This window comes from Monocercomonoides exilis (genome assembly GCF_001643675.1).
Source record: "Monocercomonoides exilis strain PA203 chromosome Unknown scaffold22-1379369, whole genome shotgun sequence".
Taxonomy (NCBI): domain Eukaryota; phylum Preaxostyla; order Oxymonadida; family Polymastigidae; genus Monocercomonoides; species Monocercomonoides exilis.
The window spans coordinates 939877-966374 of NW_027150567.1; the positions used below are offsets into that span (position 1 = coordinate 939877).

The window sequence follows — 26498 nt, forward strand, 5'->3', positions numbered from 1 at the left end:
CTGTTTGAGAGAGAAATGCCTCAATATAGTGAGAAAGCGAAAGAGTTGGCTGAAACTTTATTTATTCGCCTGTCATTGGCAAGGCAGCAATTCTCTCTGTTGAAGAATCATTCCACTCTTCATAGGGTATATTCTTGCACGCTCAACATAGCATAGATGCGAAATGGGATGTTGGCTGTTTGTTTTGCAATGTTTGATTTGAAAGTGTCAGAAAGAACGCTAAGTGAATTGGTGCTGCATTTATGTTTGAACGTATTGGCCAGAGATTCGAACAGAAAGAACAAAAACGACAGAGAAAACAAATACTTCAAAGATAACGAGGAATCGATCTGCGCAATGTTTCAAGGAATGGCAGACATGTTTGAAAAAGGTGTGAATAAGACCTTTTTTTATTGATTTTATTCTGTTTATAAATGAATCGTTATTCATTTATTTTTGCCTGTTCATTTAAATATTCGGATTCTTCAAATTTAAAACTCCGTAATTATGTGGGCATTATGAAACGTTTTTTTAGGTTATCGTTCCGCAGTTGGAAAGCTCTTTGCTGACAAAAGAGCTTTCAAAATGATTGAAACATGCTTCAAGCAAACGCTTCATCCATATACTCTGAGCACTATCGGGTTGTTTTTGAGGGATATAGCGAGACACTGGTCAGGAAAGTTAAACATCGATTTCATTCAACTGCTTGAAAATTGGGAAAGAGACGTGAAGAAAAGCATGAAAGCAATAGAGCCACATTTTTGTGAAGTACTTGGGATTATTTGTTTGGACATTGCAGTTTGTGGATCTTTTCATTCAATTCTTATTGAGGTGTCGAAAAAGTTGATGGAGTTGGGCTCAAAAATGCTTACAGCACCAACAATTTCTGTTGCTGAAGCTATGCATAAATGGGCTCCATCACCTGTGCTGTTGAGTTCGAGTGCTGTAACATTGCACACGAATTGCATGCTTTCTCTTGGCATCTCCTATTATCGCTTGGCAGTTTACAATTCTTTGGTCAAAGCTATTAAATATGCAGATAAGCATCGGCTTTCGAGATATTTTTTGGAGGTGATGGAAGAACAGGGAATGGAGGATGCCATCTATGCGAAGTGTTATTCAGATGGTTGGATAGAATCATTCAAATACCTTGTTTATGCTTTCATGCGTTTCAAAAAGGCTGAAGGGTGAAGGGATCAGTCATGCTAAAGGAATTTGTTTGTTTTTTCTCTTCACAAGCACTTTGCTTGCAGATGTGCTGCCTGCCAAAATGATTTGTTAAAATATGTTTGTTTCTGTGTGTTTTTCAAGATGGAGCTCAATAACGCTTTCTTTTCCTTTCTTTTCCTTCTTTTCAACATTATCATTTCATGGTTTATGTTGATAATTATTGTTATTTATTCCAATTATTTTTATTTGATTCGCAATAATCGTTGAATATTTCAAAAAAAATTGAGATTCATATGAGCAATAAGAATTAATCTAAATAAACATGTGTCATCATTTCTTTCCTATCGAAAAATTTCTAATTTATTTTGTCTCAAAGAGTTCGTGTCTGGCAGCACCCAGCTCGAAAAGAAAGGGATGGAGTTTTGACAAAATACTGCCCAATCTCCAAAACCATCTTCCTCCATTTTTTCAAAGATTGTTCATCATTCTCACTTGCTGTCACACAAAGCTTCTTATGATGGCTGTCATTCTTGCGTTTTAAATCTCTTCTCAATCGAAAATACCAAAAAAACTCATTTATCATCAAAATCCATCTCACAATAATCCACTTAAAATTCCATCCATCCATTCTGTACATTCTATTTTTTTCTTTTTCACCAATTTCTTTTTCATTTAAAAAATCACCAAATTTTGAAATGACTAGTGCATTGCAAAATTAATTTTCGTTTTTCTTTTCTTTTTGATTTAGACTATATTCGGGTTATGATTATATCTAGACCTTTTTCTTTTTTCCCTTGTCAGCAGCTATACACAAGCATGCGATAAATGAAAAATAAACAAAAATGTTTGAAACGATTTGATTTCCTTGTTCTTTATTTTTTTTCAATATTTCATGTTTTATAAAAAGATCGAGGATTATAATAATTTTATATTTTGATCATTGACTTGCTGCTTTTCCATCGAATACTTATTCTCAGAAGTTTTAAACTTTCATATCATAAAACATCGTTTCTTTTTTATAAGTTGAACTTGTTTAAAACTTTCTCAATTTTTTTATTTGACATTTTTTCTCATTTCACACATTTTTTCATAAAACACGATTAAAGGATACATGCGAATTTGCTTTGAAATTTAATGAATTGATAAATAAACATTATTAAAATGTTACGATTCTTGTGTGTTAAAATGATTATTTATTTGTATATGTTTGGTAATTTGAATAACAAAAAAATCATATAGGGTGATTTATAAACCCGAACATTTTCATAAACCCGGTTATTTATTTTGTTCAATGAAACAGAATAAATACAACATAAAAATATAAAAAGCAAACTTTTACACGTTTATTTTACTATTTAACGACAGAACTAAAATTTTTATGTTTCAATTTTTGTTTTTGACGAAGATCAAAGGAATTTTAAATTTATTTTTGATCATTTGTTTTGCTCGTTTTGAATCAACTCTCATTTTTTGTTTGTTTTTAATTACAAGTTCATAAAACATACATAATGAAGTTTTATTATTCGAAATGTTTTATGTTTTTATCTATTTTTTCTATTGTTTTTCTCATTTCATCATTTTTGACAAATAATATGAAAATATGAAAATATCTATGCTTTTATATGATATAAACATTTATATGGGAGAAGATTTTTTAAAAAATTACCACAGATCAAAAATTTTATCCATAATAATTTTGTTTTATTATTCATTTTCCAACTTCCACAAGTTATATGCATTTGATCAAGGCAAGTATTATATTATGAACTCTTTAAGGAAAAAAAACAATTTTTTTTGAATTTCAGTCTTTGTTACATCCATTGATCAAATTGATATTGCATTTATTCGATAATCGCTTTGCAGAAGAAGAAAAATCTTTTTATTTTCAAACTTTCTTTTGAACGTCATTGGGATGTTTGGTTGATCAAACAAAATAATTGAAGTTTGGATAAATTTTTCAAGATTAAACATTTTTTGCATTTTCACTTTTCCAGATTCATTATTGATCCAGAAACAAAAAATTCTTCATCGTCATTGATGCTTTCTACTGATAAATCAACTTTGTTGATGATTCTTTGATTTCTTTTAAAAATTCTTTTTAACAAATTTGAGAAAATTTTGTCTCCGTTTATAACAAAATTGACTTTTATTCCACTAATTGAAGAGAGAAATGAATAATCTTCAAAGAAAAGAACAAATGCGTTCAATTGAAAGTCAATCCTTTTCATTGTGCAAATGAACTTATTGCCCGACATCGCAAGGAGGAGCTCTTTTTGTTCATGACAATGGAAATGAAATCCTTTCAGTTGGAAATTCTTCATTTTCAAGATATAGTGCAACTTCCTCAAGCGATGGAGGAATATATGTTTTGGGGAAAGCTGAATCTTATGCGATGTGCGTTCAGCAGTTGTCCAATGAATGGTGAAAGCAACATCGGAATATGGAGGAGGAAGAATAATGATCGGAAACATTTATTACCAATGGCTTATTGATGCATGAATGGTTTTTTTCTGTTCTTCTGGCATTGATGGAAAAGCATTTGAATTATTTCAAACGAAAACAGAGAAACAGAAAGAATGCATAATAAATACATTTTTTGACTACTGTGGATCTAATGTATCAGCTGGAAGCTCAGGGTGCACAATTCAACATTGGAGATACACTGATCATGCTGCATTTACAAATTTTCTGTTTTGTCAATGGCATTAGATGAGTGGAGTCGGAGATGTTAGAATATTCATTTACAATAACAATTACGGAATATTGTTTTATTACTGCTTTCTTATTGCAATAAATGTGTTGCAGGGGGACATGATATTATTCTTTACAATTAAAATGCAAATTACATTAAATTTTCCTGTTATTCAACCAGGCAAAAGTAAAAAAGAGTCAGAACAAGCCATTGTTTTGTTGCTGATCTATGTTGAAGGGTTCGAAACAACAACAAACAAGTTGGATTTGTCTTCTTGATACAAACACGGAAAAATGCGAAGGGCACATGTTTATGTGAAAGAAAATATTCTTATTCGCGTAATTATATTTGTCATTGCTTCACTCGACTGATATCTGAATTTGTGGAGGAAATCAAAGTGTAGTCTGGAACAATTGTTCGGACGAAAAGTCTGGATTGTTGTGCAAATTCTAACACATTGTTTGGCCAAAGTGATGAGAGCACAACACTTAAGACAGAACTTGAGTAATCAGATTTTTCTCTTTTTGATCTTTTGAAAGAGACATTTGCAGTCAGAGACCTAATTCTTATGCACAACTCGGAATTGGCAAATAATAAAACCTTAAGGGTTTATGAAATTGCTGGATCAGGAGAGCAGAGGATAGGTGTGCCGAAAGTATCTTCTAAAAGAGGTCAATCTTCAGAAACGGCATTCACCATCGAGTTGATAAATGTTCAGAATGAGATGTTACAGATGGAAAGTGTGAACTTTGAAAGAACAATTACAATTGCTTCGTTATTTTTGTGATATGCGACGAAAGAAGTTTCATTGAACATTTTTGAGCGTGACTTCAGGGAGATTGAAATATCGGTGATGGATTTGCTTGTTGTTTTGTTCGTAAAAAATGGATTTCTGCACAAAAGTCCTGGATGAAGCATCCAACGAGAAAGGATAATAACCTCACTTAACAACAGACTTGCATATCAAAACCAACATGTTTGAAGATAAAGAAGAAAACTGATGCAGAACTGAAGCCAAATCAACCAAGCGGGAAGACAAAGCGATCGCTTTCAAAGAGGCGGCATCAGAATCGCGCGGAAAGAAACTGTTTCCAAATCCGGTCTCTGTTCCCATTGCAGAACACAATACATCCACCGGAGCTAAAAAGCAATAACCAGCTGATCCACAGAAAAATACACTGCACTCATCCGCAGAGACTCCCGCTTGTTCACAAACGCATAAAACAAAACAGAAAACGAAAATATTCCTCTTTTTCCATCTGCGAACTTTGCAAGAAACATTAATTGCATCCCACAAAATTGTCAAAATCACACCTTCTTGTGGAACAACCACTTCACACATAACAAACTGCTTTATCTTCTCTTACTCCTATTCTACACCAAAATTAACAATGCTCTGATTGATGTTAAACAACAACTTCCATTCTTATTCTCTCAACTATTCACTCTTTCTCCATTTTTCTTTCTCCAACCTCTTCCAGTATATGATTGCCTTCCATCTAACTTTTCTCTTTCAGATGAAAAAATTCGCTTCTTCCAATGGTAAAAACATGGCGAAATAGCTGTCTATTCCTCCGACTATACATGTTTCAGCTTTTGCGGTCCATGTTCTTCATCATTCAGCGGGATCACTGCTTCTTATCGTTTTCACAGGCTCTCTTTTATTCTTTCCTCAAACTTTATATATGATGTTGGAAAGCCGCTTTTCACTCCTTTTCAATCAACAGCCTCACTCCCTTCTCCTTCTTCCTCTGCCTCTTCAATTTCCAACATCTGTGCCAGTTCTGCTTGAAGTTGCACCATTAAAAACAACACCAATTGCCCTTCTATCTTTGAAACCTCCAACTGTTCAGCTTTCACTTGCCGCTTCAATTAAATCCTTGCCCATGTCCACGACGATACCATAGAAAGCGACTGAGACAGCTTGTCAAGCACTGGACCTCCATCTTTGCGACTGTGTTTTTTAATGGCTCTGACAGAGGCTCTCTCTCGTCGGCTGCATTGCACACATTTTGCCGCTTCTGGTACAGCGTTAAAAAGTCATAGCCTTCACGCGCCTCCAGCATCAATGCAAAAGACCGCAGACAGCAGCCAGACAGCTAGCACGCATCCAGGATGATCTGCAACGAAAGCACCTTCATCGCCTCCTTCCGCTTCGCTGCCTCTTCCCGGAAGTAGTTCTGCAGAAACCCCAGAAACACAGATTTATCCGCCTCTACCTTCTTCGACTGCATTCCTTCGAACTCCCCAAAAAGCATCTTGAACTTCTTCTTCGACGCTCCTTTAAGCACCGTTAAGAAGAATTTGAAAAACAATTACTCGTCAACCATTAACTCCTCCTGCACAAGCTTCCTCCAAAACCTAACATCCACAAATTTCATCCAAAAAAACTCCACTTCGTGGATTATACCCTGCGGCGCTCACTTTCTCTTCTTCTGCTCTGCGTGTTTCTCCAACATTCACATAAACACAAAATTCCCAAACCACTGCCTCGGAATAGCAACTCCAGATCACACAGCGCTTCCCTCTCCCAAGTCTGACCTTGTCTCCGATTATCCCCCAGATCGTCGACAGCTTCTACACCACCTACGGCAGCAGCCCCATCTTCAGCGACGTCAGCACCCGCTGCATCTGCACAGATGACAACAAAGTGAGCGGTTTCTGAAGCATACGCGCCTTTTTATTCTCCATCTTTTCTTGCTTCCTACACACTGTGCTCGTCAGCCACTTCATCGCAGTTGAAACTTCCTGCAAATAAGGTGCATCTGCACCTTTCTCCTCTGCTTCATCTATTTTTCGCCTGCCTACACAGCCACTGAAATGCTTCTTCTTCCGACACCTTCATTTTCTTTCAATCGCACTTCTTTTGCACAAGAATCAATTACTGTTTCTCACTCACCTCATTGAACAGCACCTTCTTCTCCATCATCTCCACCAGTTGCTCTAGCAGCGATGGAGCTGCTGCGTTGTACGTAGCTCTCAGCTCCAGAATGTTCCTCTGGTTCATCCGAATTATCTTGTCATTCTCCTGCAGGTTCTCAGCAAGCCATCTCGTCCGCAACAAAATCCGCCCGTTGTCAAATATTTTTGCATCAGCACATTGATCTCCGAATGCCTCTTCTTCATCTCCTGCTTCGCCTCGTCGTGCTGCTCCTTCTTGTTCTCCTTCTCTTCCTCCTCCGCCACCTTCTTCTCTTCGCTTCTCTGCTCACTGAACAGTGAAAGTTGACAAAGAAAATAATTGGCGTTTAGTGAAGAGAAGAATGACGAACTTCGTTGGTTACAAGACTCTTTGTGAGATAAGTCTTCGTATTTTCCAGCAGCTCTATCTGCCTCACAACCACATCATCTACAGTTCAACTTGAATTTTTGTAAAACAATGAGTGCTCGATGTTTTCGAACTTCTGAAAAAGATGGAATTGTCTTTCTTCCTTGAATAAGTTTATATGAAATGAAGAAAGTTAAAATAAAATAAGCAGTCTACATTTTCATATGATGATAGTTCGAAAAATATGTTCAAAATTCTTTTTCTTTTTCTTTTTCTTTTTTGTTTATTTCCTAAAAGAAAAAAACTAACACAACTTATCGATCATAAACAATTAACATTTTCGCTATAATATTCAACTATGATCAATTGTTCTCCAGTTAAAATACAAGAAAGTTCACAACAAATTATTTTTGTTCATTTTTGTATTCATTGAAAGTTTCAGAGTTTAAAAACCTGCAAGATCAAAAAATTCATAATCAACAGATTTGAAGCTAATATTTAATATATTCATATTCATAAGGGGATTATCTTTGCATTGATTGTGACAACTAAAATAAAAGATTACAAAAGCTCATTGCATTGTGAAAGAAAAAAAGAAAAATTCAAATTTTACGAGTTCTTGTTAAATAACGAGAAAATATAGCAAAAAATTTAAATAACAATAAAATATATTTGTTTTTCACAACGAAATTTGCAAAAATAAAAATTTTAAATGCTTATAAAAAGAAAAAACGAGCGAATTAAACTTCTTAGAAATAATTACGGAAAACGAAAAACAAAATTTAATATATTGTGGGTAAGATCAGGCTAAAAAAAAGTGATTTTTCAAAAATTTTCACCCATTTATTTAATTTTTATTTTAATTTTTTATTTTATTTTATTTTATTTTATTTATTATTTTTTTTTCTTTCAGAATTTTTACTGAATTATTTTAATTATAACTTTGAGGTTATATTATATAACAATTATTTTAATCAATGCATGAGTGAAATTCACTTGGATATTTTTGAGTTTCGTCAAAAATATTTTTTGAGTTATCCCATTTACATTGATTTTTCAAAAATAACAGATTTTCATTCCGTCAGAAAGAGCAAATTGCAGAAAATGAAAAATAACTTGAACAGTTTGCAACAAAGAAAAAATAAGTTACATGTATAAAAGATGAACTGAATCGTCTTATTAAAATAGAAAAATTCATTAAAAGTCACATTTTTCAAAAATTAATATTATTTGTTTCTTCATAAATACAGCACAACAAATAAAAATTTCAATATGGCTAGATGTGTTATATACTGATGAACGAATGTGTGAATTATTATAATTTAATTTTTAAAACTCTTCGAGATTAATGAATTTTAAAAAAAAGTCAGGGTTTTTGAAAAATTCCCTGGTTTCAGAACGATGGTATTATTTTATAGTTACAAAAATAGAAAAAATAGAAAAGAATGGTTTTGGACAATAAAAATTAAATGAAAAGAATTTGGTTAAACGTTTACAAAATAATCATATATATTCAACGACAAAACAGTTTGCCAAAAATGTTCGTTTTGAAATTCAAATACTTTGTGAAAGCAAGCTATGGCATCTTCGTATCCTTCTTCCTCCATCTTTTCAAACGCTATTCTTTTTGTTAATTTTCTTTCCTCCTCTTCCTTTTCATCATCCGTCTTTTCTTTCAATCTTTCTGTAATATTCATAAAGAAACGCAAACAATTCCAAATAATTGCATCATCCAAAGTTGATTGCTTCATTTCCTCTGAAAACAGATCAATAGCTCCACTTTTCAACAAGTCATCAATTTTCACATTTCTCTTTTCTGCTGCATATCTAAGTGAGCTGAGACATATATTGCGAATATCTTTGTGATTGTTCCTTGACGCTCGAAATACTTGAACAATGCTGGATATAAGTCCAGCAAGTTCTTCATTCCACAATGCGTTTGAGTTTAAGAAACTAAAAATTTCATTGAACCATTTCTCGATAACAAGTACTTCCTTCACTTCTGTTTCTTTTCTTCTTTCTTCTTTTCTCTTCCAATCCATACACTTTGAAAGATCTCCCAGTTCTTTTGCTGCTTCTCTTGCGAAATGCAGTTCATTCGTAATCACTTCTTCCATGCTATAATCTTCATATAATCTGCATATCAAAAACTTCCAAGCAGACTGATAGGCAAGTCGAGTCAAGTTGTGATGTTCCTGGCAATATTCAATGATTTCTTTGATTTCATTCAAATACAGTTTTTGTTCAATAAACTAATTAAAAAAAGAGGAAAAATTCATTCACATTAAAAATAAAATTGAAATGCTCATACGTAACTCCCAAAATTGCTCAAAGCCAATAAAGTCATTTCCACTTCTTTTTGTGATTCCTCATTTTCTTCTTTCTTCGAAGCAATCTTCAGAAGGCATGGCACAATGATTGAAAGAACTTCACCAAAAATGACATCCTCACCCAGCATAGTATAACATTCACAAAGATCGGCCAAAAGCTTTTCATCTTTTTTCTTCTCATTTTCATTAATTATCACCTCTTTCAGACTTTCGCTCAATGATGATTCATCGAAAGAATAGCATATAAAGCATTTCAATTCTTTGTAATACCCAGCATTCTTCAACAACAAAATTGCACTTTGCAATGACAATGTCTTTTCTTCAATCATTTGGTGTATTTTATCGAACAGTTCTTCTGTGAAAACTGATTTGAATTCTTCTTCATCCATTTCATTAATCATTTCATTCAATTCTTTTATTTTCTGCATTTGTTCTTCCTCATTGCACTCTTCAAGTCCATTTAACAATTCTTTAAAGACGATGCAAAATTTCAACTATTTTTTTCAAAATTGTTCAACCCAAATAAAACAGCAAACTTGAAAACTGCACGGTTTTGGTCATAGCCTGAACTCCTTTTTCACATTTATAAGCATTTGTCAAACTCATTCTGTTTTTTGCAAAAAAATATTCAAAATAACGAGTAAAGTGTGACAAGAAACAAAATTAAAGATAAAAACAAACAACATTGATTATCTTGCAGTACAAAAATGATCGTAACACAAACTGTTGAGTTTTTGCTTAATAAAAAGAAGTGTTAAAGATGTTACAAAGAAGCCGCAAGGATTAGCTGTATAAGGCCAAAAATGGAAATTTTTTGTTTTTTTGATCAAAACCAACAGATTATTTGAGAGAGATGTTTTTTTTATAATTCATTAACAAATTGAACCATCTTTTTGTCTAATGGAATCAATGGCAAATACTTTAACAAAGAGGAAAAGAAATCTGTCAGATTGAATGAGTTAACGGAAGATGTTTTTTGTTTTTTTGTGGAGAAGAATGATTCTGAAACCAAAAACAGACGATTTTTAAATGTTTGACATGTTTTTGTGAATTGTGTTATTTTGAGCTCATTTATCAATGGAACATTGGGTTGCGAAAGATGAAAAGAAATGAAATTCAGAAAATCATCACAAATCGGATGAACAAAAGAAAAGAAAAGAAAAGTTCTTGAATATGGAGAACATGTCTGTTGAGAGGAAGAAGATAAATGATCAATGCTCCAATTGCAAAATAATCTTGTGCCTAAAGAAAAGGAATGAATTTCAACTCCAATAGAAAAGATGGAGATTCTTCTGTTCATTGAGAGTGAAACATCAATAGAAATATCCTCATATCTTAGGATGTCATAAATAGATAAAAACATTCAAGTTCGTTTTCATTTCAGCTGATCTGAATTTTGGAGAAGAAGGAAGAAGACAGTTTTTCCACATAACGCACCCAAGAAACACATCAGCAAGGCTAAATCTCAACAAATGAAAGGGAAAATGGGATTCCGGAGAGAAAAAAGTGGTCCAATCAAACATCAGTATCTTTGGAATGTAGAGAACAGCTTCCTTTTTTAACAATACTCAGAAAATTCTTTCGTGTGCTGCAATTAACAGTTTGCAAGTATGGATGCTCTCCATTCATCTTCAGCGATATCTGCCAAACGTTGAGGCATAGGGGGAAAAAAATACTGCTGCTCAAACATCACGTCAATTCATCATCTTTCTGGGTCAATTCCGAATCAAATAGGAATTTTTATTTGTATTTGATTTCTAATCTTTATCTTGATGAAATGTTTAACTCAAGTGAGTGATGAAGTTGCGCATTTGCTCATCATATGATAGTAGATGAGACACTTTCAGCTCAGCTTCCCTAATAATACAGAATCGAATGGTACTATTTTCATGTAAAGAGCTTCACATCGAAAAGGCTCATAACCATCTCGGACATCACCTTCAATATCGACTTCATTGACATTATCAGAAAAGAAAAACGAAATACAATTCCTTCTCTTTTTCCCACCACCTTTTTCACTCCAAACCCCCTTTTTTTTAATAAGTTTTTCACATTGTCTAATGTTCCACAATACCATTTCTTAGTGTTTATTTGTTTTTATAACGCAAAGTTTTGTTTTATCAAGCAAATGCATAAACCCTCATATCGCTATCACATTGATCCTGTGCAATGACCTATTGATCGTGATCTCAAATGAAAGAGAAGGAGTTGAATTTCCTTTTTCTTTAATATCATAAAATTGCATCTTTGAAAACGTTTATTGCATATTCCGATATCAAAACGCACAAACTGAAATCTTTCATTTGAAACATCAATGGAAAGAATTCTTCAATTCTCCTCATTCATTTTGTGCGATATCGACATGATTATCTGAATAATATTCGCACAGCTTCATCATCATCACCACTTCCTTCTTCAAATACAAACGAAAATGCATTCTCAAGAAAAAAAAAAGCTATTGCCCATTTCTTCATTTCACAAGATAATGACGAGCTATTGAGGCTGATTGGACTTTCAAATGTGAATGTGTGTGTTGTGTTCGCATGACAGGAAGAACTGTTGTTTGATACAAATGTTCGTTTGAATGAGTTTCTTGTTTCAACTGTTGCACGGTTGTCTTTTCCTTTCTCAGCATATTCTGTTTTATCCACTTCATCAATCAAGATACTGAGATAAAAAGCGAAGAAAGTGACAAGAGATAAGCGTTCATCCCCATCATCCACCGCTCCGCAATTCAACCTTCAGATGTCTCGATGGTGAAGGAATCAAACATGAAGGAGGTGTGGATGAAGGACATCAATAGACGGAAGAGGATTGTTGTTCCTGAAGATGTTGTGGTGCATGCAAATCACGTGAAGTTGTTTTCAAGATCACTGGAGATACCGTGGGTATATGCTATCACTTGGCCTTCTGTGCAGTTCGTGAGCATTATGGACATGCGATTTGTGGAGCTTTCAATGAAGCTTTCAGTTCCGCTGGTGAAGCCTCTTCTTTTTCTTGCAGCATTTATGTGTACGAAGTCTGGGAGCATTGAGTCTTTTCAGCAGCAGATAAGAATTCGTTCACTTTGATTCACTATCTGTTTGACCTGTTGATTCCGCAGTCAAAGATGGTGTTGCTTATGCGGGGATTGTCGAAATGGATGTATGTGATCGTGAATTTTGACAACGAAGTGACGAGGTGAAGAATGGCAATGTGCTAAGCGGGAGAGATTGTGGAAAAGGAACTGTCAGAGGATGCGTTGATGATTGATGATTTTGCTATTTCTCTCAATATGATTTTAAAAGATGTTCTGGAGGAATGAGAAGAAGCAGAGGAAGGGGAAGGAAATGAGGAAAAAAAACTGACCTAATGTGCCAAAGAAATTCTTTTGAATAACGAAAATCAAATTTGGGAAAGTTCGGAACAGATTGGAAGCTGTAATTTGTTGAGAAGATCATCCAAAAAGTTAGAAGAATGGAGAGATGGAAACTGGTTTGATAAAGGCACAAAGCGGACATATATTTTGAAAAAAACTAACTCCTCTGTATTTTTCCACCATTTGTAATTTCACAGAGAATTTGAAAACAGGTGAAAGTTAATAAGCAGTATATGAAGCATGTTTAAGAAGAGAATCACAAAAAAATGAAAATGTTTACAAATAAGATTTTGTTCAAACATCAACCTCCAATACCACATGAAATCAATAAAGAACAAGAGAGATCTCTTTCTTTATCAGAGACAGAAGGAAGTTCGAAAGATATAATTGGAAGAAGAGCTTATCAGATCAAAAAATGAAATCAACATGATTTTTCAATCCAATTTCTATTGAAACGTTCATATTTCTTTAATCATTTGAAATGAAAGTCTTGAAACTCCATTCAACACTTTTATTCTTGTCATCATTTTTTTGAGATTCTCAATTTCATTCGAAATTTCAAAAAAATGCTAAGAAAAAGAAAATAGATGATTATTTCAAACGATGACTTTCTTTCATTCCGTGTATTTTTGTTAAAAATATTTTGTTGTGTTTGCACTGAGGAGTCATATCAAATTTTTCCAAAATCTTTTTCAAGCCATTTTTATTTTCCAAAATTTGAAAGAATTGTGTAAATTTCACTGTTTTCTGTTCGCATGGCTAAATTGTCAATTGGATCAATGTTGTTTTCTGAAGAGCCAAAAATGAAAATATCGTTCCATCTCAAAGTGCATTTGCTTTTGTGAAAAGCAGCAATAAAGCAATGTTCTGAAATTGTTTCTATTAAATAACTTTACTGCTTCTCCTTCCTTGCTCATCGAATGGGAATGGTGGAAATAACATTTTGAAATGACAACCTTTCCAACATGATTCCATTTCTGAAATGAACCTCCCGCCGATAATGTTTAACTGTTTGATTCACAAGAGGCAAGCAATAAAGGTGTGGAGAATAATTATTCCTTTTTTGTCATTGTTGGACACATGTAAACTGTCCACAAATATTCCCCGAAGAACAAAAAGAAATGTTATCATTGAATATCAGTTGAACAACAATTATTAAATATTTAATTTCTCTTCAAACTCCAAATGAATTCTCGTTTTGTTAAGTATTGGATGAATGAAGAATGATGAACAGCACATTCGGTTGTTTTCAATGCATTCATTCTCCACGTTTTATTGAAGTGTCATTGCTTATTCCAATAGAACAATTTTTCAAAGTCAGAATCGTCATGAATAAATCATTAACAAAAAGAACAACTTCTTGTTCTGAATTGCAATCTGTCCACTCGCAAAGTGAAAAGGATTAATTATTTATTGTAATCATTTATTTTCTGATAACAATTGTTTGCCTCTTTTCAAAGTGTGTTGTTTCGTTTTTGCAGACATTTTCATGAGATAAAAAGAATCCACTTGAGATCCCTTTTTCAAATCCTGTGATGCTTGAATATACGAAGTGTCTCTCAAAAGTCGGCAAATTGTTCTTATTTCACATTTGACAATTGATTTTTTTGTCATAATTTGCAGATATATTTCTGAAAACACAAAGAATAATCTGTAGGTTTTTTCAACTTCCTGATGCAAAAAAATTGCCCTGTTTTGATACAACAAATCGCTGAAGAAGGAGTATCTCAAAACAAATGAATTTCAATCAACAGAGGAAGAAACAAGAGTGTTTGGATTTATGTTCTTCAGTGGATTCATTTTCAGGTATGAGAAGCATGTTGTTTCATACCAAAAAACAAAGGAAGAAGAAGATAAATATTGTGAAATGTGATATTTAATAATATCTTTCGATTTATATGGAATTTGCATCAACGAAATAGAAGTGAGCTCATCTATTTAATTTGGAAATGAGAAAGAAAAATAGAAGAATCAAAAAAAATAATAACAATATCAATTAACAGAACTTGTCGAAATCATTTTACATCAGAGAATGAACAAAGATAAATTGAAGACATTCAGGATTTTATTAATGGAAAACATGCATTTTCCATGTTTCGTTATTGGAATCAAAATTATCTAGTCTGTGGATGAAAAACAAAATTGATGGTTGATTTTCCTTCTATTGTCAAATGCTCATTTAATGATAAAAAAAACTTGATTTAAACAGGAATCCAAATGTTAATGATATTATCGCTTCAAAAGAATTATTGTTTTCATTGGTGAGAAAAACAAAAAATGAATTTGTTGTTAAGCAAAGTCTTTTTTCTTCTCAAAAAAAAAATTTCAAATCTTCTTTCGTTTTTTCAACTTCAACATTTCTTTTTGAACAGCAAATAAATGTTAATCTTTCTTCCAAAATATGATCTATTGTAGATAATCAGTTTTTATTAAAACACTCTTCTATTTCAGTAATGCATGAAAAAGTTTGTTAAATATTCATTGGTTGCAAAAAATGAACACTTTTCTCAAACAACATATTTAAAACTGTATTCACAAATCCATTCCTAACAATGTTCATGATTGAATTGCAAGCAATTGAATTATTATGAAAAAATTCTTCTTTTTTAGGGATGCCAAAAGTGGAAAATTCAGAATATAATATTTTTTATAAGAATAATTATGTACAAAACATCATTTTTTTGTCAATGATTTTCACACAACTCAGTGATTGTAACTTTTGTTTATGAAAAGAAAAAAGAAATAAAGAAATGTTTTGGGCGCTTATTTTGACTTTTCTATTATTACTGGTTCCTTTCATTCAATTAGAAAGAATCATTAACACTGACATCTCATTATCTATTTGTGAATTTTTCTCATTATTCAAATATTCTTCAATTTTATTCAAACCACATTTTGGATAAGGTTTTCATATGTATAAAGGATTTGTTGATCTGTTGTGATTCAGAAAAGTGAACATCAAACAAAATGCTTTTTGTTTTTGCTTGTCTCCTGTCTGCTTCATTTGCAAGATCACATGAAGTGAATAATGGAACATTTACAGAAGTTTACGTTAAGCAAAGCGGAGATGATAGCAACAACGGTACTGCGATCGGTCAGGAAAAGAAATCATTAAGAGATGCTTATTTCCTATTGGTAAATGACAAGTCAAACAAAATCTTTGTTGTTCATGATGCGACTCCTCTGACAGCAGAGGCAATGTTGTTGACAAAGACTCAAGGAATAACCATTGAAGGTGTCAACGAAAAAGGAGATGGAAACACAGAAGTTGCAATTGATTGTAATGCAACTGTTCCATCATCAAATTCATCAACAGCTCTATTCGCATGCTATTACACAGTTGAATTCAAATATTTGGCCTTCCAATTCTCAACAATAGAACATTATTGGGACATATTAATCTATTCAAGAACAGATTCCTTGGGAATAAGCAACTGTCAATTTGTCAGGATTGGAGCAACATCACAAGGAGGAATAACATCAAATGTTGATGGAAACAGTCCTGTGGCACAGTCTCTTGTTGAAGCGAATGGTGGAAAAGTCATAATGAATTCAGTGAAATGCACAGATGAAACATCATTCGTGACATTTTCGAATGCTTTATTTATTTTTGATGGAGCAGAGGAAGTGACATTGAATGAAGTGGAGATCAACAAAGTCAACGTTCTTTACGGATCTTCTATAAGTGTTAGTGATAGTGCAGATGCAATTGGTAAATTTTCCATTGAGGGATTGAATATTCAGGAAGTGAATACAGAAAGAAGCGGTACCGCTGGTTTAAACATTAATTTAGGTTCTGTTGGAGCAACATTGTCAATTGGAAGGACAAGAAAATGCACTTTCAAGTCATGCACCACACGTAATGGACTTGTAGGTGCAATGCTCATTTATATGTCACAAACAAAATCTTATCTGAAGCTTCCAGCTGCAAACAATTTGGATATTGACGGCACAAATACAGTTAATTCAACTTCAAGATCAATATTCATAAGGGCGCCAGATATTGAGGAATTTTGTGAACAGGAAGACTCTTTTGAGTTTGCAAACGATTACGACGAATCAGCTGCTGGATGGATTATGGTAGCAAAAGACGAAGATTCAGATCCAGTGGATGTGTACGAAAAGTATATTAAAGTGAGGCAAGAAAAACAAAAAGAAGAAGTTCAAAAGAAAAAAACAGGGACAATTGTTGCGATTGTGGCGCCAATAGTAGTCGTTGTTGTTGCCGTTGTTGTGGTTGTTGTAATTATCGTTGTCAGGAAAAGGAAATCAAAAAGCGGCTAGGAAAAACAATAAGAAGAGGAGATTAGCAGTTGAGAAAGTTGAAAAGACATGATTCAATTATTCGTCATGCTTGATAATAGTCGGATTTTTGATTTTGAATTTCCATTTGTGGTCATCTTTAACTCATTTTTGCAAATGGGTTCTCTTTTTTGTTTTCTTTTTGATCTGTTCTCCAATTCAATAATGTATTCCATCCAAAAGCCCACATCACTTGATTTAAAAAAGAACTTATATTGGGCAATGAAAATGAAAAACAAGATGGAAAATGGCTGATCATTTATAAAAACGAAATTCTGATGGTTTCATTTTGTCATCATTTTTTTTTCAAAATAAATTTCTGCTATTATTCAATTTTGCTTTAGAGAAGGAATATCATTCAAATGGTTGAGAATCTCATTTGCTTGGAAATGAATGATATATTGTCTGGGCTGTTCAATCATAAGCTCTGTTTCATCAGACTTCAGATTTCCTTAAAACATTGTGGTATTTATCTTATCTTCACCTTCAATTCATGCATATTTTGTATGGATTCATCAACTTTCAATTCAAAACATTTGACACAATCACAGAAGAATTCAAAAAAATTTCACCATGTTGAACTTGCATTATCATCAAATCAAACCACCTATCAGTCAAGAAAATTTTCAAATAATCTCTCAAGAAAAAACCAAAAAATATAAGTATATTCATTTATTCAAAGTCGAGCTATTGCAACCATTTCCACAACAATTGGATTTTTCAATTAATATCAAAATGAAAGAAATAAAAATTAATCGGAATTATTGCAAATATGAACGTTGTCAAAAAAAGAAATAATATTCAATTCATCTTTCATTGAAAGTTCGAAACTTAACAAACTTGAATACTTACAAATATCACTTTTTTTGATCAAAGCTCTCAAAGAAACAAGAACAAAAAGGATTCAGACTGCATATGAAACAAAGGAGGTTTGAATTTTAAAAAATTGATGAATTTAATAAGACACTTTTTTGGTGTTAAAAATCAACAAAACTGTCAAAACGAAAGAAGAATCTCTTTTTTGAAGATAAATGAAAGATAAGTTAGCACACAAACACATTTTTATTGCCAAATCAGTTATTTTGAGTATGATTTATAACATTCAACAATGAAGGTTCATAATATAGATAGATTGCACATTATTGATTAACAAACGAAAAAAAGCGAATAAGCACTTTTATTTCCAAGAAAAACGATTTTCGATTCCTTTTCATTTATTTGAGATCAATTGTGAGTTGAGGGTGTCTGATACCATCATGGCAATAGCTTTTGACGCTTTCCATTCCTTCTGAATTTCTTCTTTCTTTGATTGAGCTATTGTTCTGATAATAAACCTTTTGTCATATGGGTGATTTTTTTTGATATCATAAAAAATTCCGACGTTTGATCAAAATCAAATTTAATTAAGGAATTTGTTAATTAGAAAAATGAAAACGATGTTCTAACAAATATATTGATTAAATTATTATTATTATTTATTAGTTGATATAAATTAGTTTCCAATTGATTTTATTTCAAAATTTGTTAAAAAAATATTTTTTCAAAAAATATCAAAATTTCAATAAACAGTTCAAAATACAAGTTCAATCTTTAACATAACATTACCACAATGATTATCTTTATTTTATAAATCAATATCTTTTTTTAAAGTTAAATTAATGATGCTATTGAAAAAGAATAAAATAAGATAAGTTGAAATCGATAAATATTTAATGAAAACAATCAATTTTCAAGTGTTTCATCATCTGATTCCCCAACCAACCTTTTTATAAATCAATTCTCCTATACGTGGTTCGATTACTTGCTATTCTGAAATATGTAATATTGTGTTTTCTGTTTTATATCCATTTTTCTCGACTTTAAACAGATTGTTTTTCCTCATACAATAATATCTCCAATTCCCTTCCCAATCCCTTCATCCTGGGCACTTTCCATATGAATTCGCTCTCCCAACTCAATAGCCACCCTGCACAACGAGATATCCCGCTTTCATTCATTTTCATTCTTTTTCGCATCCTGCCCTGAAAACAACACAAAAACATTCAACAGATAAATATTCATATAAAGAAAAATAAATAAAGAACAAACTGAACTTCGACTGTTTTTTGCCAAGCACACTCATTTCCACAGCCATCATCATTCAAAAAATCAATCTCTTCATTTCAGCCTCAGAATGGTTGAACACAACAAGAAATGCATCTCCACAAAATACATCGTGCATTTCACTGAAGTGTCTTCTCACCCCGCACACGTTGCAGTAGATGTGCAGAGGTGTTTTTTCTATTTTTGTTATGATCATCTCCTTTAATAATATTCTCAACCACCCAAATCAATATTTGATGTTTATCTCACCAACGCCAGGCACATGAGGGATATGGTGCAGTGAAGAGACGGAAGAGGATTATTTGTGGCAGTGGGTGAGAGTTGAGTGTTCTTTTGAATGTTAATATTTCGAGAGAGGTTATTGAATGGAAGAAATTCTGAGTCAAAGGGATGGGGAAGGAACAGGTGGAGATTTGGAGAAGATAATGTAGATAATATGTAGAGAAGTGACTGAGGATGGTGAGGAAGATATTTGAGACAAATTGGAGAAATGGATTTTGAAAAGAAAGAAAAGAGGGTTAAAGCTTGAAAGAAGAGGAAAATTGAGAAATGTTGAAAGGCTTGAAAGAAGGGTATTTTTTATGAGAGGAGAAGAATATTTTATGGAAGAGACAGGGAAAGATGAAGAAAAGGAAGGGATTGATATTTTCTGATGATTTTGTGAGCTGAGCGGAAGAGGGAAATGGAATGGAAATTGAAAGTTTTATCATTATCAATTTCTGAGGGGAAAAACAAGGAAATCGCAAAAAGAAAGTGAATCGACTTTGAAGGAATCAAGCTTTTTTGATTAATAACATAACTTCAGCCATAATATTTGCAATTTGGATTATTGTCTCTTGCAAAGTTGACGAGTCAAATGTGATATCACATTCATTCAATAACGTCATATGAAGTCAAGAAATCTTCGCTAAAAATATCATTCGACTGATTTCACATTTCTCAATACTCTCGCCTTCTTCTTATTTTTCGCCTTCTTCTTATTTTTCGCCTTCTTCTTCTGTGACATTTCTTTTCACTTCGTATCAGAACAGACCATCGACCTTCAGATGCATGTGAGCTGTTCAATCCGCGGCTTGATTGCACCTTCCAAAAATTATTTCATTCAATTTTCCTACTCCCAACAGTATCATCCTCACTGTCAATGCATTTCGTAACTTCGCAGGATGGGAATTTGAACAGCTTTCCTTTTCCGTTGCAGTGCATCCAGCTTTGCTTCAGCGTTTCGAACGAAATCCTTGCGCCGGCTGTGCAGAATAAGCTGAATGGGCATAGAAAGAGAAATGGTAGTGGGAGGGAAGGAGCTGACAGCAATATCGCACTCATGCTCTCGCTTTGCGATACTGCCAAGGAGCAAAGAGAGAGGAGTTCAAGTTCAAATGGAAGAGGCAAAGAATGTTGATTTCAGAAGCAAATTGAGCGCGGAGCTGAGGAAAGGGAAGCAGCATGAAGATCCAAGACAAAGAAGAGGACGAATGAGAATGGTGAGTTTTGCACATCGCAAATTAACGCATTCGATACAAGACATGCAAAGACGGCAATAGAAAAAGAGGAAAGAGGAAGGAGAAGAGAAAGATGAGGAAGATGAAGAATTGGTGAATCCAACGAAGGAGATCAAAAAAAAGATGAAGATAAAATGGTGTTCATGTTGAGCTAGTCCTCACGCAAAAGGTCATCAAAGCACTATGTCTCTACTCCATTCTATCCTGCACTCACCTTCGCAGCTGACTCCATAGATTGCCTCATCATCAATGCTAAGCAGCACCGATCTTGCAATCATTCGTGATGCTCACAGCCGAAGAACACATGCAGCTCCTGGCTCAAAAAGGACGCAGGACAGCACAGACACAGCTCAATGCAATCCAGCGAGTATTGTTGAGCAGCCATATCTTAGTCGCCAAACCCCATTCTCAATCTCAAGTAAAGCTTTCAGCTTTCAGAATTGTATTTGAAAGAGGGTGAAATCAATACCTCAACAATTGAAGCATTCTCTTTCATTCCCTTCATTTTATTCTTCTCCATCTTTTTTATCTTCTGCATGCACCTCTTCTTCTTCTTCTACAAACCCTCAACTTCTTTCATAATCTGAATTCTCTCTGATTGTCGGTACCAACGTAGCAAGCAAACGAACAGAACTTGTCCACAACTCAGGAGGAGTAGAGAAGTGCTGCCCAAACTGCTTTGAGAACGAACATGGGCCAGAGCAGTTGAAAAAGGAGCGAAATGATAAAATATTCAGTACATGTCAAACTCCACAAGGGAGAGAAGAACTGGGCATGCCATTGTTTTATTGCTGCTGATGCCGAGAGCCGAAGGAAGAGAAAGAGAAGATAGAAGGTTTGGAAGAAGAGCGGAAGGATATCAGTTGTCATCATCAAAGTGAGTGGCTTGTGAAGCAAAAGAAATTGTTGCCATAGGGAGAGATGAGAGGGATGATGGAGAGAGGGTGAAATGGGGGTGAAGCCAAAATGAAAGAAAAAGATAAGCAAGAGAAAGAGAAAGAAGGTGATGAAAAGGGGGGAAAAATAGCATTAACGAAAAAAGAATGAGGGTTGTGTCAAATTCAATGTAGATTTTGACGATTGAGTTGTTAGAGCAGGAACTTTGGAAGAGCTTTCAGTTTGTGTAAGAAGAATAAGACGAGTTTGATAAAAATGAGAAAGAAAAGGAAGGATTTTCAAGAAGGGGAGAGGAAGCTGCATTTGTAAAATTTGAACGCGTTGAAACAGAATTTGCGACGAGAAACGCAATTAACTCAAAGACTGAAAGATTGATAGAAAACAAAAGAAAAAATAGAAAAGTGGATGATGCAAGAAAAGAAGTGAGCATTTTTTTAAGAAGAAGAGGAAGATAGTTAGCGGTGGAGTTAATAGAAGTTAGGCGAGTGGACGAGCTTGCAAAGATACAGAAAAGTGAAAGGAATCCGAGCTTTTGATGAGAGATTATTTTCCTGTTTGTGGTGATGTTATGGTAGTGTATGAAGAGAAAGATACAGAAGCTTTATGAAAGCTGGGAAAAACAATGAATTCTTTATTTACAAGAAGATGAAGCAAATGGAAAGGAAGCGAAACATTGAGCTGAAGCTGGGCCAGCGCTTGTTAAGAAGACGCAAAGAAACACGGTTTTGATTCTGGAGTGAAAATGAAGAAGAGAGAATGGATTTAAAAGAAAAAAGAAGAATACTTGAAAGACAGAGGAATTGTTGTGGAAGAGCCAAGGAGTTTGTATAAATCAACAGTCTTTTCTTCTTCAGCCGTTGAAGAAATCGTCGTTTTGTCTTATTTGAATTGGAAATAGCTTTTTTCTGTAAAATCAAATGCCAAACGATCTTCATTCACAATATTCACACTATTCTAGCTCTTCACAAACACATTCTTCCCAATTTTTACACTGCATCCAGAAAAAGATCTGATGAAAGCTGATATTCTTCTATATTCAAGCAATCAACCAAATTTACACTTCCTCCTTTCCCAAACACTTTCTTCATTGCTTTTTTTATTTTGCTCTTCTCCGACAATGTCACCTCAATTCTGGGTCCAATTATCACCATTCCAACTCCCATGCTCTCTCCAATCATTCCTTTCTCTTCTTCTTTCTCAACAACCTTCCCACTTCTTCCTTCATCTTTAGCCATCAAGATCACCAATACACCGATAAATCAGCACATACAATTTTTTCCACCTAATGTCCAGCACCTTCTTTTTAAGCCCAATCGCTTTGTGCACACTCTCGCATTTTTCATTTTGCAATTCGCAAAACAATTATTCAATGAAATGAACATATTCCATACGCCATATTAGCAAAGAATCCATCCAGTAATATAAACTACCCAACATTTCAATTGCTGAATACTTCAGTTCTTTCGTTCCCAACAATAGAATTATTCTTTTGTGTGATGCTTCTCATGAGGAGAATAATGGCTCTTTCTCAGAAGCGAGACGAGACTCGAACACAAAACACATATATCTTCTGCGTCTTTCTCATTCACCCACTTTCTCGTTCACTCAGAACAGGCTAAACTTTGTGAAAAGAAAAACGTGTTTAAAGAGGAGATTTGCGGGAGCTGCTGGAGTTATCGAGGATCGCAGTGATAAGAATTATGAAAAAGTGCTGAAAGGAGAATCCTACAACATCAGAGTCGTTTTTGAAAGAAGATTTGAACGAGGAAGAATGGAAAGGGAAGGAAGAAGAGCGAAGGATATAGAATGAAGTTGTTTAATCTGTGGATCTGAAAAGGAGAAAGAGATTCTAAGATAAAGTCAGATATTGTCTATAGTGTAATTTGATAATCCACGATTTCGTTTAACGTTTGATGAAGCCGTTGAGCTATATGGTTGTTTTGAAAACTTGGTGACTTCATTTCAAATGAAGAAAAAGAAAATTCATTTATTTTTACAGAATATTTTAATTTTCGAAAAATTTGCAATATTTTCCAGATCTTTCAATATTTTTTCTTTTATAACCTCTGTTTTACATGTTAAGAACTTTTATTTTATCTTTCTGATGAATTTGTTGGATTAACTTTATTAATTTTTGGTTTATTTTTATCAAACTTGATCAATAATTTGTTTTTCACTCATAATATAAAAAAGGTTTGTTTTTTTGCATATAATAATTAAACAAATACATATTACAGAAATATAAGCTTAATACTTGTAAAAAAATCAATTTTCCTCTTTGATCAATAAATACCACTATTGATTTTATTTTATCGATTTTTGATCTTTTTTTATGATATCAAAAAAAATCACCCATATTCTGTATCCTCTTTTTCATCTTCCTTTGGTTCTTCAATCTTCGAAGACATTATCACTTGGGAGTCTTCTTTCAATTGGTTTCTGCCCTTTCTTTTTCTATGTAATACAGCTTTCTCACAATTGTATTCTTCTTTTTATCATTGTTCTGGCTTTCTTTCCTTCCTCTCTGTTCGTCTTTTTCAGTATATTGTTCCTGCGTTATCGAACTTTCTGGTGATGAAGCAATCACCCTGCCCATTGATGAGGCTCAATCTGAGAAAAAGAAATGTTTCAACAATGTGTTTGTTTGTGATGAAAGACGAGCAAACTTTGCAATATGCACTAGAGGAACACCTGTCATTGCCAAAGCCGAAATCAAAGCTACATTGATTGGGTATGGAGTAAATGTGTCTTGTATTCCGTAATTGATAAGCGCTTCCTTGGCAAGTTTGCGAATCCCTCCTGCTGTTAATGAGGTCTGGGTATTTGTATTAAGGAGCAAACTGTTTGTGTTTGTATTGGCTTATTGAACTCTCTCCCACCAGGTCAAAAAAGGAAAAGCAGGACAAATAAGTGGCAATTCTGAGAAATACGGAATAGCAATCTCTGTGCGTGTCTCCGAAGTCTTCAATCTCATATCAAGATATATTCCTTCTTCTTTAAGCCTTGAATTTCTCATGTCGATTCTCTCTTGCTTTGAAAATCTGCAAACTGAAAATAACATTGTTAACACAATCACCTTTATTGTCAGTTGCTAAAAGCTCAGTGTCTCATTCGGTCCCTGATCTGCAAAATATTTCAACAACGTCTGTGGGTTCCAAATTTCTCTGTTTTCTTTTCTCTTTGATCTGTTTGTTCTTCTGAACGCTCTGAATAGCATCTTAATGAGTGGGATATCACCTAAGCACGTATTGAAAACGAGACTGGAATAAAAAGAAACTGCAGCTCTTGTTATTTGCAGGCACGTAAGCGGCATTCCTCCATTTCTGAATAATAAAAATACGTTGGCGCAATTCGACGCCCAATCGAATATATTGTCTGGTATTTCTTTGTGGCAACATTCTTCCCATTGCTTTCCAAAATGTGCAAAGCCAAAGAGGTATCCTTTCCACGTTGTCTCCGCTATTCCCTTGCGGCACTCCTCTGCAATATCGGTTGAGAAAGTTTTCTACCACATAGAACGTTTCTTCCATTCTTCTCCATCACGCTGAATGAATTCAACAACATGATCCTCAACCGTACTGCAGGAAGACTGGCATTCATCAATTGCATTGAAAGGCATTTCTGTAAAACTTCCTTCTCCAGCTTCCAGTCTCAGTTCCTGTGTGGTATCGACTTCAAAAGAGCGTCCCAGTTCTAGCCTCTCCAGTTCGGCAGGAGTAAGATCACTTGTGCTTTCTCACTTTTCGCTTTCTGAATCGTTCGTGCAATCAGACGCACAGGAGGGTAAGCCAAAACAACTTCGTCTTTCCATGGAACCATAAGACCATCCTCTGCAATCGGACTGTTGATGCCACACAATCTCTCCAACTTGTGATTGTGACTTGCTGCAAACTCATCGAGTGTCGGTGTCATCTGTGCTATCTTTAGAATCTCTGGCAGCTCTTCTGCTCGCACTTCGTTATCACCTGCTCTCTCCAGTCTTGACAGCGTCTGCCCTTATGTTCTCGATGCCTGGGATGTGTGAAGCTCTCATCTCTATATGCATTTCCTCCTTCCATTTCCATATCTTTCTCAGAACGTGTCTCAAGTTCTTTCCTGCATTCCTTCTGTTTACATTGAAGACAACCGCTGTGTTGTCCGACCTCAGATGAAGTCGACTGATTCCATTCCTCCAGAGCGCTGGGCCAAAATGGTTGAGAGCTAACTACACCGCCATTAACTCCCTGTAATTCGATGACTGTTTCGAAAGTTGCTGTGGAAGTCGATTGTGTGCGTCTAGCTGTTGATTGTTGATTGACAGCGTAGTTCCCCACGCCGCTTCCGATGCATCTGTTGTCATCACTGCCTGTGGGACAAATACTAGAATTTGCTTACGTTGAGGGCGTGATTTCAATATCTTCCTCCTTTGCAGAATCTGCTGTATACTGGATTCGTTGATTCTCATCTGGCAGTTCCATCCTTTCAACTGCAAGCTTTTTTATAAGATGTGATACATGGAATGCAGCCATAGGGAAGCGTCTTGCGAAACAAAGAGGATTACACTGAGTTTTCCAATGAACGAGGCGAAATCTCTTATTCTCACCTTCTTGGCTTTCACTGCTCTCTCTTTCCATTTGTCCACTTCTTTCATCAATGCAAGTCTCCTGTCTTCCGTCAACTGGACCTCTATCATTTCCGTGTTCCATCTGTTTCCAAGAGAAACAAACTCTCAACTGATTGATAAGTTGTATTCATTCTTGTTCACAAGCAACCCAAACGACTCTAAAAACTGAACAATCTCTTCCATAATTCTTCTTTAATGCATTTGATTTTGATGCAATATTAGCAGGTCGTCCAAATAAGCTACCAACTGCACATGCCATCTTCTTCTTATTTCCTTTGTCACTTTCCTCATTTCATG

General features: G+C 34.3%; 5 protein-coding genes across 5 annotated transcripts; 2 read left to right on the forward strand and 3 right to left on the reverse strand.

Moving 5' to 3' along the window:
- Positions 1-168: 168 nt before the first annotated feature.
- On the forward strand, positions 169-1472 carry MONOS_8958 (Vacuolar protein sorting 26B (Vps26B); the record flags this gene model as incomplete). Its single annotated transcript, XM_067879411.1, has 2 exons — positions 169-370; positions 515-1472. 2 exons carry the CDS (start codon positions 169-171, stop codon positions 1168-1170), a joined length of 858 nt encoding a protein of 285 aa, XP_067727569.1. The 3' UTR covers positions 1171-1472.
- A 4468-nt stretch (positions 1473-5940) lies between these two features.
- Positions 5941-6848, reverse strand: MONOS_8957 (uncharacterized protein; the record flags this gene model as incomplete). The annotated part of the gene is made up of 3 exons (XM_067879410.1): positions 5941-6122; positions 6326-6472; positions 6737-6848. 3 exons carry the CDS (start codon positions 6846-6848, stop codon positions 5941-5943), a joined length of 441 nt encoding a protein of 146 aa, XP_067727570.1.
- Positions 6849-15764: 8916 nt separating this feature from the next.
- Positions 15765-17330, forward strand: MONOS_8956 (uncharacterized protein; the record flags this gene model as incomplete). The annotated part of the gene is made up of 1 exon (XM_067879409.1): positions 15765-17330. The coding sequence occupies one exon, from the start codon at positions 15765-15767 to the stop codon at positions 17079-17081; it is 1317 nt and encodes a 438-aa protein (XP_067727571.1). The 3' UTR covers positions 17082-17330.
- A 5254-nt stretch (positions 17331-22584) lies between these two features.
- MONOS_17578 (uncharacterized protein) lies at positions 22585-22833 on the reverse strand (the record flags this gene model as incomplete). Its single annotated transcript, XM_067870511.1, has 1 exon — positions 22585-22833. One exon carries the CDS (start codon positions 22831-22833, stop codon positions 22585-22587), a length of 249 nt encoding a protein of 82 aa, XP_067727572.1.
- A 2458-nt stretch (positions 22834-25291) lies between these two features.
- On the reverse strand, positions 25292-26283 carry MONOS_8955 (uncharacterized protein; the record flags this gene model as incomplete). The annotated part of the gene is made up of 3 exons (XM_067879408.1): positions 25292-25593; positions 25725-25943; positions 26181-26283. 3 exons carry the CDS (start codon positions 26281-26283, stop codon positions 25292-25294), a joined length of 624 nt encoding a protein of 207 aa, XP_067727573.1.
- Positions 26284-26498: the final 215 nt, after the last annotated feature.